Below are 12,577 nucleotides of genomic sequence, written 5' to 3' on the forward strand. Positions count from 1 at the left end.
AGGTTACCATTCCACAATACTGTGATGGGAAATCCATTTTTTTTTGTGCGTGCATAATTTCAGTTGTAAACCCCTTTTCCATGGGGTAAGAAATCCTGTCATCAGCACTAGCTTGATATCTGCTCCACACTGAAGACTCAAGCAGTCTGCAACATTCTGAAACTGATTGCTGAATAGGTATTTCAAAAGTATTCTCTATTCTTTGTGCACCCCTTCTTGCTGCTCTGTCAGCCACTTCCATTTCTTTTGATGCCAGTATGAGAGGGTACCCAGCAACATTCTGTGATTATGCCTTTGGTTGATAGAATGTGTAGAATAAGATCTGACAGAGTTTTTTGTATTAATTGATTCTAATGTATGTAACACTGATTTTGAGCCAGCCAATAAAACTACTTTGAATATAGTAACTGGGAGACTGATAAGATATTCCAGTGCAAGCATTAAAGCTACTAATTCAGCTGTAAATACAGATAACTTACTTCCAAGATAAAATGACCTTTAAATTTTCAGTGTAGGAATTACACAAGCTGCACCAGTGATTTTTGTTTTGAAGCACTGAGCCATCTGTAAACAAACACCTGAAGGTGGTTTTTATACTTTTCATATGAAGGGGTGTTTGCCTTTGCTTTCGTAATATGTGTGTGAATGACTGGTGTGAAAGCGATTTGATTTATGATTTTTGTCTCTGCACAAGATTCAGCGCTATATAGATACTTGTTAGTATTATCTTCTTCTTCTTCGTTGTGGGCTGCAACTCCCACGTTCACTCGTATGTACAGGAATGGGCTTTTACTTGTGTGACCGTTTTTTTACCCTGCCATGCAGGCAGCCATACTCCATTTTCGGGGGTGTTATCATTATTATTATTATTATTATTTTCATCCTTTGTGTGCGGCCAGATGTCGCTGTTTGGCAAGGGCACCTACCTGTCGAGTGAGCTGGCCGTGTCCATGCTGTACAGTCCCGGGGGCCAGGGGTGGAAGAAGAGTCAGCTGGGCAGCAACCTGGGCTGTGTGGCCGTCTGTCAGATGGTCGATGACCCCAGCGTCAAGTGCACCGTCAAGGAGGGTGGGTGGGGTTGCGTGAACTGTGTGTGTGTGTGTGTGTGTGTGAATATTCTTTTACTGTATATATGTGTGTGTGTGGAAATATTGTTTGTTCTGAGTGTGTGTGCGTGTGTGTGTGTTTGAGTGTGTGTGGAAGTGTTCTGTTCTATGTGTGTGTGTGTGTGTCTGTGTGTGTGTGTGTGTGGAAATATTGTGTTCTGTGTGTGTGTATCTGTGTTTGTTTGAGTGTGTGTGGAAATATTCTGTTCTGTATATGTGTGTATGTGTGGAAATATTGTGTTCTGTGTGTGTGTGTGTGTGTGTGTGTTTCGTTCTTTAGTTTAGTGTCTTTTCACTATCAGTGATATTAGACGTTAAAAAAAATAAATAAATAAAATAAAAAAGGGAGGGGGGTGTCGGGGGAGAGGGGCATGGGGGGAAGAGGGGGGGTGGGGGTGGGGCATGGAAGATGAAAACAGAAAAAAGGTAAACTAGAAAACTACCGTAAAATGCATAACTAACATGCAATTACATCTAACAGTAACAATTCAATAATAATAATGATAATAATCAGAAACCATTAACACAATTCTGAAGTGCATTAAAGGAATGTAGAAATAGGGCTTTGAACTAATGCCTGTGGAAGTTCGACCATAAGAACCTTGTCAGAAATAACTTTACAAAAATCATCTGCAGAATTATTATTCTCTTTGAAATACTTGGGCAAGAAGGTACATAACTGCTGACAGTGACACAAACAATGATACAAGCTGAACTGCTTACCACAGATGCATGTAACATTTTTACTATACTTTATCTTCAGCGCATCAAGTTTTATATGGAAGAAAGTAGAGGTTATTAATCTTGTATAGCAAGCTGATGGATTTGGTATCTTTTCTTTAATAATATTCTCGGGGAATAATGTTCCTTTATGTTTTAAAAACTTTTAACTTCCATCGGTTATGAGATCGACCCCATGCTGATTTTTCTAACAAAGTGTATGCCTCTTTTACGGAGAGACGGACATGTATTTTTGTCGATTTTTCTGAATCTTGTGCTCCTCTTTTAGCTGCTTTATCAGCAGTTTCATTGCCATTAATGCCCACATGAGAAGGCACCCAACAAAAACTGACCTCAGTCCCTTTAATCCTTAAACAATGTACCAAATGATTTGCCTCAATAACTAAGTCAGGTCTTGTTTCAAGGCTGAATAATTCTAGAGCATAAAGTACTGATTTGGAATCAACAAAGAATGCTATTTTCGAGAAAACTATTTGATGGCTCACTATCTATTATTGTATAATAGCAATTAGCTCAGCTGTGAATATGGAAAGATGTTTTCCAATAAAGTAAGATTTTTCAACTTTAAAGGCAGGAATATAGAAAGCCACACCAGCATTTTTGTCATCAAGAACAGCTCCATCTGTAAATATATGGAGATGATTCTGATATTTTTTTGTTATATGAATTCTGGCAGTACTTGTCGTGAGATTGATGTTTTCTTCCTTTTTTTGTTTCAGAATAAGTGATATCAAAATCCGCTTTCAACATTTCCCAAAAAGGAACAGGAGAATGATGTGGTTTTGCAGCTAACTCTTTCATGTTAACATCAGATTGTTTTAATAGATTTGAAACATAAGTTGCAACTGTTTCTTGTGATGAAATGGCTTTAGCTCTTTTAGGAAAATCAATGTCAGATCTTACTGTCAGTTCATCAGCAATGAAATTTTTTGTCATTGAAGTGTACCTCACAGCGAATTTTACTGTTGTTAACTCACGATGTTCATTTAAGGGAAGAATTCCGGCTGTTTTGTATGTTTCCTGATTGGATGCATGAGAGGGCAATTTTGATAGCCTTACAGTCTACACTTTGAATCTTTTGTAATAGATATTTAGGTGCACTGAAAAGTATTTCTTGTGCATAGGTTATCTTAGATCTTACAAGGGCCATGGCAAGATGAATCAGTGTTTTTGTATCCATTCCCCAAGGTAAGCGGCTTATAATTTTCATAAAATTGATACTTTTCCTTGCCTTTGTTAAGATGTAATCAAAGTGAATGTTCCATGTCAGCTTTGAAGTAAGATAAACACCTAAAAACCTCACCACCTGTTTATAATCAATGACGTCGCCAAGTAATTTAAAAATGGGTATGCTAGATGGGTTACCACCTGAATTAAACAACATCATACATGTTTTTTCAGTCGACAAAGCTAGACCATTTTCAAACATATAGTTACCAATGTTATCAAGATCAGACTGATACAAACGACATATGTAATTCTGTGCTCTTTGTGGGGTTGACTTTTTTAGATTGACACCCATCCACATACATATATCATCAGCATACTGTACTAAAACTACACGATTTGACAATGCCTTTGGTAGATCCTGAATAAGAATATTAAAGAAAATAGGGGCTATAACTGAGCCCTGTGGAATTCCCATGTCAAGTTTATGTGGCAAAGAATAATGTGTTCCCACCCTTGCTTGAATAATTCTATTAGATAAAAAGCTTTTTATATACCCATAGAGATTACCAGATATTCCAACTGATTTCAGTTTGAATAGCAGATGTTTGTGCCAAACCTGATCGTAGGTTTTTTTTACATAAAAAAATGTTGCTAGGACACTTTTTCTGCGGGCAAACTGATGTTTTATTTGAGTTGTAATCTTTACTAGGTGTTCGACCGTTGATCTTCCTTTTCTAAATCCAGCCTGGTTCACTGGAATGATATTGTATTTTTCGCAGCAGGTTATTATTCTAAACAGGACTATTTTTTCCATCAATTTACTGACATGCGAGGTCAAAGCAATAGGCAATTTTTATTACGTTTAGGTTTTCCTGCTTTTAAAACCGGTACAACTATTGATGTTTTCCATATCTGTGGTACAGTTCCAGATATCCACCATTTCTGATATATTTTGTGTAGGAAAACGATACAATTTTTTGGGATGTGTTTGAGCATCACATTCGATAGTGCATCAATGCCAACTGAACTTTTATTGCTAAGGGAAGCTATAGCAGTTTGTAACTCTTCATATGTAATAGGAGAATCAAACCACAAGTCATTTTGCGGAATGGGATCACTGTATGAAGCACTGTTTTCTTCTCTGTCTCTGTGTGTTTTACACGCAGGTGATAAGCCTTCGTATTTGCTATTTTTCGCAAACATTTCAACAAAGATTTCTGCCTTTTCCTGATCTGATAGAAACTTGTTTTGTGAGTCATTTGATATTGGGTAACTTGGTAACTTTATTCCATTTTTCATTTCTTTCATTTTTATCCAAACTTGATTAAAGTCTTTATGATCTGAAATTTCTTGTGAACAAAATGATGACCACTGATCTTTTTTTAGCTTGGGCTACTGTCATATTACTGTGAGTGTTTGCTTTCTTCATTTCTTTGTGGTTTTTGGGCTCACTGTCCGCGAGGTAGTTATTAAATGTTTCTTTCTTGTAATTAACTGCCTTTTCACATGCATCATTCCACCAGACATTGTCTGAACAGTCACCTGACTTCACAGCCTTTACTTTTGGGATCAACATATCAGCTGCTGATAACACAGCTTCTGTAAAATTTGAATACATTACATCTACACTCTCATTCTCAAGTTTTTCAAAATCGTGAGAGGTAAGAATGTTTTGAAATAAATCCCAGTTTGCATTTTTATATTTATATTTTGATATATGTCGATGTTATTGATGTTATTATCAGGCTGGTTATCATCATCAGCTATTGTAATGATGATAGGCACATGGTCGCTTCCCAATGTGTCTTTATGTGTTTCCCAGGAACATGATGGGACTAGCTCTGGGGATATTAGTGTCAGGTCAGTTGCTGTAGGTCTGTGTTTCGAGACGTCAGGAATTCTAGTAACACTGCCATCATTCATAAGATAAAAGGGGCTGTCAGTGATGTTTTCTATTAACCGATTGCTTGTCACAGTTTTACAGTCCTTTTCCCAGAATGGAGCGTGAGCATTGAAATCACCCGCTATTACCCATTTACCAGGCTGTTGTTCTTGTAATGTTCTGAGCCACTCAGTATTTCGATCGTTTGGACCTTTCGGAAGATAAACGGAAAGTACGTTAAGAATTAGCTTGTTGCAAAATTTTACTGTAGCTGCACAAGAGTGTATGCCAAAGCTTGCAATAGATTTTGAAACAGGAGACTCACATGGATTATACTGTAATTCTCTAAGTATATGAATAGCAGCACTTATCTTCTTGCCCTCGTTCCCAGTTTCATATACTGGTGGAAAATAGTAATTTGGAAGTTTGGGAAGCTTACATGCACTGATATTAAGTGACTGCAGAATCAAAACGTCACACTTACTTGATGCTAGAAAATGTTTCAGTGTGTTATGTGTGTGCGTATGTGTGTGTGTAAATATTGTCTTCAGTATGGGTGTGTGTGTGTGTGTGCATGTGTGTGTGTGCGTATGTGTGTGTGTGTGTGTGTGTGTGTGTGTGTAAATATTGTGTTCTGTATGGGTGTGTTATGTGTGTATGTATGTGTGTGTGTGTGAGGGGGGAGTGGAGGGTTGGAATGTAGAGTCATGGAGAGAATCTGAACATAGGTTGGAAGGATATCCACCGATCTGTTTCGCCAGCGGTGTTAGCAGATGATCCTTTGATTCAGTCCACCTTTGTGTCTGGGATGGAGCCTGCTCAGTCTGGTGTGGAAAAAAAAAAGTGTGGAATTTTGTTAGACCACGTCTGTGGGAACCAACAACTGTATGTTTTACTGAAGGTGTGATTAATTAATTTTTGTGTGAGCGTCCCCATTCTTGACGACATGTGGGGGCTGGCTGCATGTGTGTGTGTGTGTGTGGGTGGGTGGGTGGGTGGGGGTGGGGGGGCTCTGTGTGTGTGTGTGTGTGTGTGTGTGTCTGGCAGGGGGCAGCATCTCCACAGAAGGGGAGGAGAACCGAGGCAGGGCGCGGGCAGCGGAGAGCCTGGCCGGGGACGTGCCGGAGCGCTACTACGTGGTGGAGAACAACGACATGGTGCGCGTCAAGTACCTCCTCCTCTACAGCCAGCCCACCACCGCCAGCACACAGCGGTCAGTTGTTCGTCGACACCACAGTCTGTTTTGTCTGCACCACAGTCTGTTTTGTTATCATTTGTGATATTGATACTACACAGCACATAGCATTCAGTGGGTGTTTGGCTGTCCTTATCGTAATGGTACTACAGCACACAGGGGTCAGTGGGTGTTTGACTGTCATTGTTGTAATGATACTACAGCACACAGTGGTCAGTGGTGTTTGACTGTCATTGTTGTAATGATACTACAGCACACAGTGGTCAGTGGGTGTTTGACTGTCATTATTGTAATGGTACTACAGCACACAGTGGTCAGTGGTGTTTGACTGTCATTGTTGTAATGATACTACAGCACTCAGGGGTCAGTGGTGTTTGACTGTCATTGTTGTAATGATACTACAGCACACAGTGATCAGTGGGTGTTGGACTGTCATTATTGTAATGATACTACAGCACACAGTGGTCAGTGGGTGTTGGACTGTCATTGTTGTAATGATACTACAGCACACAGCGATCAGTGGGTGTTGGACTGTCATTATTGTAATGATACTACAGCACACAGCAATCGGTGGGTGTTGGACTGTCATTATTGTAATGATACTACAGCACACAGTGGTCAGTGGGTGTTGGACTGTCATTATTGTAATGATACTACAGCACACAATGGTCAGTGGGTGTTTGACTGTCATTATTGTAATGATACTGCTGCACACAATGGTCAGTGGGTGTTGGACTGTCATTGTTGTAATGATACTACAGCACACAGTGGTCAGTGGGTGTTTGACTGTCATTATTGTAATGATACTGCTGCACACAATGGTCAGTGGGTGTTTGACTGTCATTGTTGTAATGATACTACAGCACACAGTGGTCAGTGGGTGTTGGACTGTCGTTATTGAAATGATACTACAGCACACAGCGATCAGTGGGTGTTGGACTGTCATTATTGAAATGATACTACAGCACACAGTGGTCAGTGGGTGTTTGACTGTCATTATTGTAATGATACTACAGCACACAGGGGTCAGTGGTGTTTGACTGTCATTATTGTAATGGTACTACAGCACACAGTGGTCAGTGGGTGTTTGACTGTCATTGTTGTAATGATACTACAGCACACAGTGATCAGTGGGTGTTTGACTGTCATTATTGTAATGATACTACAGCACACAGCGATCAGTGGGTGTTTGACTGTCATTATTGTAATGATACTACAGCACACAGTGGTCAGTGGGTGTTTGACTGTCATTATTGTAATGATACTACAGCACACAGTGGTCAGTGGGTGTTGGACTGTCATTATTGTAATGATACTACTGCACACAATGGTCAGTGGATGTTTGACTGTCATTATTGTAATGATACTACTGCACACAGTGGTCAGTGGGTGTTTGACTGTCATTATTGTAATGATACTACAGCACACAGTGGTCAGTGGGTGTTTGACTGTCATTATTGTAATGATACTACAGCACACAGTGGTCAGTGAGTGTTGGACTGTCATCATTGTAATGATACTACAGCACACAATGGTCAGTGGGTGTTGGACTGTCATCATTGTAATGATACTACAGCACACAGTGGTCAGTGGGTGTTGGACTGTCATTATTGTAATGATACTACAGCACACAGTGATCAGTGGGTGTTTGACTGTCATTATTGTAATGATACTACAGCACACAATGGTCAGTGGGTGTTGGACTGTCATCATTGTAATGATACTACAGCACACAGTGGTCAGTGGGTGTTGGACTGTCATTATTGTAATGATACTACAGCACACAATGGTCAGTGGGTGTTGGACTGTCATCATTGTAATGATACTACAGCACACAGTGGTCAGTGGGTGTTGGACTGTCATTGTTGTAATGGTACTACAGCGCACAGCGATCAGCGGGTGTTGGACTGTCATTATTGTAATGATACTACAGCACACAGTGGTCAGTGGGTGTTTGACTGTCATTATTGTAATGATACTACAGCACACAGTGATCAGTGGGTGTTGGACTGTCATTGTTGTAATGATACTACAGCACACAGTGGTCAGTGGGTGTTGGACTGTCATTATTGTAATGGTACTACAGCACACAGCGATCAGCGGGTGTTGGACTGTCATTGTTGTAATGATACTACAGCACACAGTGATCAGTGGGTGTTGGACTGTCATTATTGTAATGATACTACAGCACACAGTGGTCAGTGGGTGTTGGACTGTCATTATTGTAATGATACTACAGCACACAGCGATCAGTGGGTGTTGGACTGTCATTGTTGTAATGATACATGAGCAAGCTGCCATAGATTTTTTTCTGTGGTTTTTAGACGTGGAGTCGCCCCTGATAGGTGTCATTTTAAAACACCCCATGTGCATGCCAAATCCTTCTGTTTGAAGCCAGTAAATCATTTGGAGTCTTGGTAATCTCAAACAGAATGATTGTGCCTGTTCCCTTTTCATTCAGTTTGATTCATTTTTTGATTTAAAAAAAAATTTTTTTTTGGTCATTATAGGTTTGTGATACTCTATGCCAAATTTATTATTTCACCCTGTTGCCATTGTGTGTGTGTGTGTGTGTGTGTGTGTGTGTGTGTGTGTGAATCATTTGCTGTTGTTTAACTAAACTACAGAAAGAACTGGGGTCCTTCATTGTGTTTTAGGTATGTATTGCTATTGTGAAATTTGATGTTTACTTTTTTTTTTTCTTTTTTTTTTTTTCACTTGCAGGTCGGCCCACGCAATGCCGTGGTACCGAAAGAACAAGTTTGCTGTGATGATGGCCATTTACATGTTGCTGTTGCTGTGCATTGGACTGTTCAGCTCCAAGAGTTTTCAGTTCTACATCCGGCGATGGCTCAAAAGCTACGGCTTCACCAAATAACGCTCCTCACTTTCTTATATATATATATCTATATATATATAAGCGTGAATGAGATTAAACTATGGGCGCCGATGAATGAATCATGAACTTCCACCATGCATTTTGTCTTTAACAGTACTTCAGTGTCTTTGGGGGGGGAAAGAGGGAGAAAAAGAGAGTAGGAGAAAAAAAAGAAAAAAACCAAGAAAAGGAGGAACAGAAATGAAAAGCAGACACGCTCGCAGGATGTATAGAGTTTTTTTAATATGGGAACGGAAATTTGATGTATTTTACGCGTGAGGAGGAGAGAGATATCACCATGTTCTTTGTTTAAAAAAAAAAAAAAAAAAAAAAAAAATCTATTTTCTTTCTGTTTGCGATAACATGTGTGGAAGAGGATGTGTGACACAGAGTAATGCATGCGTGGTGACAGACTTTCGGTAGGGTAGTTGAAGGTGATAAGAGGCCCTCGCCATGGCGGTGTCAGTCAGGTGTTGGACTTCTGATCCAGTGTTCACCAGTGAGCACGCCTCTCGTCCATAAAGCAGTCTTGACACGTCATTTAGAAAACAAGCCTTTTCCACATTACAAAACAGTAAGACATCTTAAATCTTTTCTTTTCTTTTTTTTCTTTAAAAACAAACAAACAAAACAAAAAAAATCTTAGAACCAGCCCGTAACACAGATAGCAGTTTATAATAACTGTTGCAGATTAATTCTGTTGAAATATATCTTACATCTTTTCTTTTTTTTCTTTATATATATATATATATATATCTTAGAAGAAAGCCCGTAACACATATAGCAGTTTATAATAACCGTTGCAGCAGATTAATGCTGTTGAAATATATTTCTAGATAGATATGATTTTACTTGCTTCACTCCCATAGCATCCCTGCCCCCTCCCCTGTCTGTTACACCTCTCCTTCCCCCCCCCCCCCTTTTTCCTTGTCCCTGCGCTTTGCCTGCCTCTTATGTTTTGCTTCTGTCTGGAAGAAATCCATGAGCTATGTATAATATTCTGGTTTAATAATACACGGTAAATACGGTAAGTGTTTAACTGTTGGATTCACGCTTTCTCAGATATACTGCACAGCACAGCATAGGACTGCCATTTCCTTAACCATGTGTGATGATTTAAAAAAAAAAGAAAGAAGAAGTATTGCGCAATCACTTTGTTTGCGCAAAATTTTCGTTCGCAGTAAACACAACATTGTGAATGAAAATAATTCCTGTTTTGTTGTATGGCTGTTTTATTTTTTCTTGCTTAGGGTAATACAAACATTTAAATGCTCCCTTGTGTAACTGTTTAAAGCTACAAAGTTAACAAATATTAATCCTCATATACACACACATGATCAGATTCAAGGTGAAAAAAAAACAAAAAAAAATGTTCGGCAGTGTAACTGTTCTATTTGCCATTTTGGTGTTGTGGTTGTTGTGCAAATGAATTTCCGTGTGTTGTTAATAAAGTATTTTTGATTTGATTTGATTTGATTTGTTGTTAAGGGAAATGAGCATAATGGTTTTACATGACTGCCATCAGAACAGTTTAAGACCCCCATTTAACACAGGGTGTATCTGTGAGATACACTACACTGTCATTGTATTTCCTATAGAATGTTGAATGTTGTACCACTTCTTATACTTGATCACAGGGCTCGTGTACGTTTAACTTGTATTTGTTTGTGCTTTCATATCTGTGAAACGGCATGTTTGTTGCATATCTGTTATGCATTGTGTGTTTGCGTGTATGTGTGTCTGCATGTTTTACATTTATTTGCTTATTTGTCATCATTATTGTCTTTTTATTTTATTTTTATTTCTTACTATTTTATTATTATTATCATTATTACTATTATCTTTTTTTTTTCTTTTCTTTTCTTTCTCAAGGCCTGACTAAGCGCGTTGGGTTACACTGCTGGTCAGGCATCTGCTTGGCAGATGTGGTGTAGCGTATATGGATTTGTCTCAACGCAATGACGCCTCCTTGAGATACCGTTACTGATACTGATACGTGATCACATTGTTTTCACTCGGGCTGAAACGTTGCTAATTGTACAAATGTGTGATTTTAATGTTTAAGCATGTCGGCTTCACTGAGCTCAGGTAACAGTTGTGTAGATCGTTTTGTGGCTGTTGTAGCTGGCTGATTGTGTTATCACCTTGGGAAAAAGCAGCAGGAGAGAAATTTGTCGATGAAGGGGAGGGCACATGCACAGGTGTACACGCATTCGCTCACACGCCCTTAAAGACGTGCTTGCTTGGCACATGCGCACACACATGCTCTTGCACAAATGACACATAGATACACACTCTCATTCACATGCATGCATGCTCATACATATTTGCATGCAAGCATAAAGACTCATTGACATATACACACTTTTCTGTATGTATATGCACACACACACATAAAAGAATAAAACTGAAGTAATAAATGGGGGGGAACAAATATATAGATATTGTATGATAGTCAGTTATGTCCTACTATATATATATATATATATACATATATATATATATATATATTGTATGATAGTCAGTTGTGTCAAAATATGACTAATATAAATACATATATATAAGAACATTTGTGCCGTGTCGAAGGAACTTTACTGTCTACCTAATCAAGTGCTTTGATTTTTCAAGCAAGGGGAAAGGTTTCTTGTTTTAAAGGCCAGTTTTATCCTTTTTTTAATCAATTTTTGTTGGGTATGATACTCATATATATATATATATATATATATATAGTTTGCTTCAGTTTCACTTATGTTTTAACTTCACTCATAACGAAATGATGAGCGCTCAAAGGCAGCTTTCAGTCGGCTCTACCCAGGTAGGCTGCCTGTTGTGCAAATGACTCTGTGGTTGTAAATTGCTCAGACTAGAGGAAAGGCCCAGTGTAAGTATCCATCATCATCATTGCCAGCTTTCCTGATTGTAGTTGTTTTGCTTCAGCGTGCTTCCATGTTCTCATTTTTCTTTTTTTCCATTTTTGGTCCTTTCCTCATAGTAAAAAAAGAAGTTTTTAGACAGTTTAGGAGAAATGTAGTGGGGCAAATATGTTAGTATGTGCTGGCATGAAAACAAAACCTTTGATGATTTGTGTGGTACAAAGTTTGCAGGCTTCCATTTGATGCATGTTGCGAAAGGGGATCAGAACGACTTGTACAGCAATACTGCACGGCTCTGCAACTGCAGATCACCACCTGTATGTACTAGTGTGTAAAATTGTACCATGTTTGTATTTCCATGTCAGTATTTTTCTTTGTTTCATCTTGTATTTTTCTCTTTTGCATTAAAACAGCATCTGACCTATGTTTTCCTCATTTACATTTCTTCTCAGTTGATGTACGTGTATTCTTAATGTTAACGTGTTAATGCTTATACATGGCATTTGTTTTACCTGCTGACAAGTTCATATATACCTGGTACTTGGGTGAATACGAAAGGTTTAGATTTTGTGTGTGGAGTGACATGGTACTTGTCATTGTTCTGAACTATCGCTCAGATTTGCCATTCATATTTACCACCTGCAGTGTGAGAGAGAGTGTGTGCAGGTGTGTGTGTGTGTGTTTGCACACTGTTGTTGCATTTCATTGTTTCTGGGTTTTGCTCCTCAGCAT

General features: G+C 38.8%; 1 protein-coding gene across 1 annotated transcript in view; it reads left to right on the top strand.

Annotated features, from left to right (window-relative positions):
• Window positions 1-10,438, top strand: part of LOC143296888 (protein mono-ADP-ribosyltransferase PARP16-like) — a 17,888-nt gene extending 7,450 nt beyond the window's left edge. Inside the window, exons 4-6 of the mRNA XM_076608875.1 lie at window positions 900-1,068; window positions 5,947-6,112; window positions 8,819-10,438. Of these exons, the coding sequence (XP_076464990.1) occupies window positions 900-1,068; window positions 5,947-6,112; window positions 8,819-8,972 (489 nt within the window). The 3' untranslated portion in view covers window positions 8,973-10,438. The remainder of the gene's footprint in view (window positions 1-899; window positions 1,069-5,946; window positions 6,113-8,818) is intronic.
• The last annotated feature ends 2,139 nt before the right edge of the window (window positions 10,439-12,577 follow it).

This window comes from Babylonia areolata, chromosome 22, assembly GCF_041734735.1.
Source record: "Babylonia areolata isolate BAREFJ2019XMU chromosome 22, ASM4173473v1, whole genome shotgun sequence".
In the NCBI taxonomy this organism is placed as follows: Eukaryota; Metazoa; Mollusca; class Gastropoda; order Neogastropoda; family Buccinidae; genus Babylonia; species Babylonia areolata.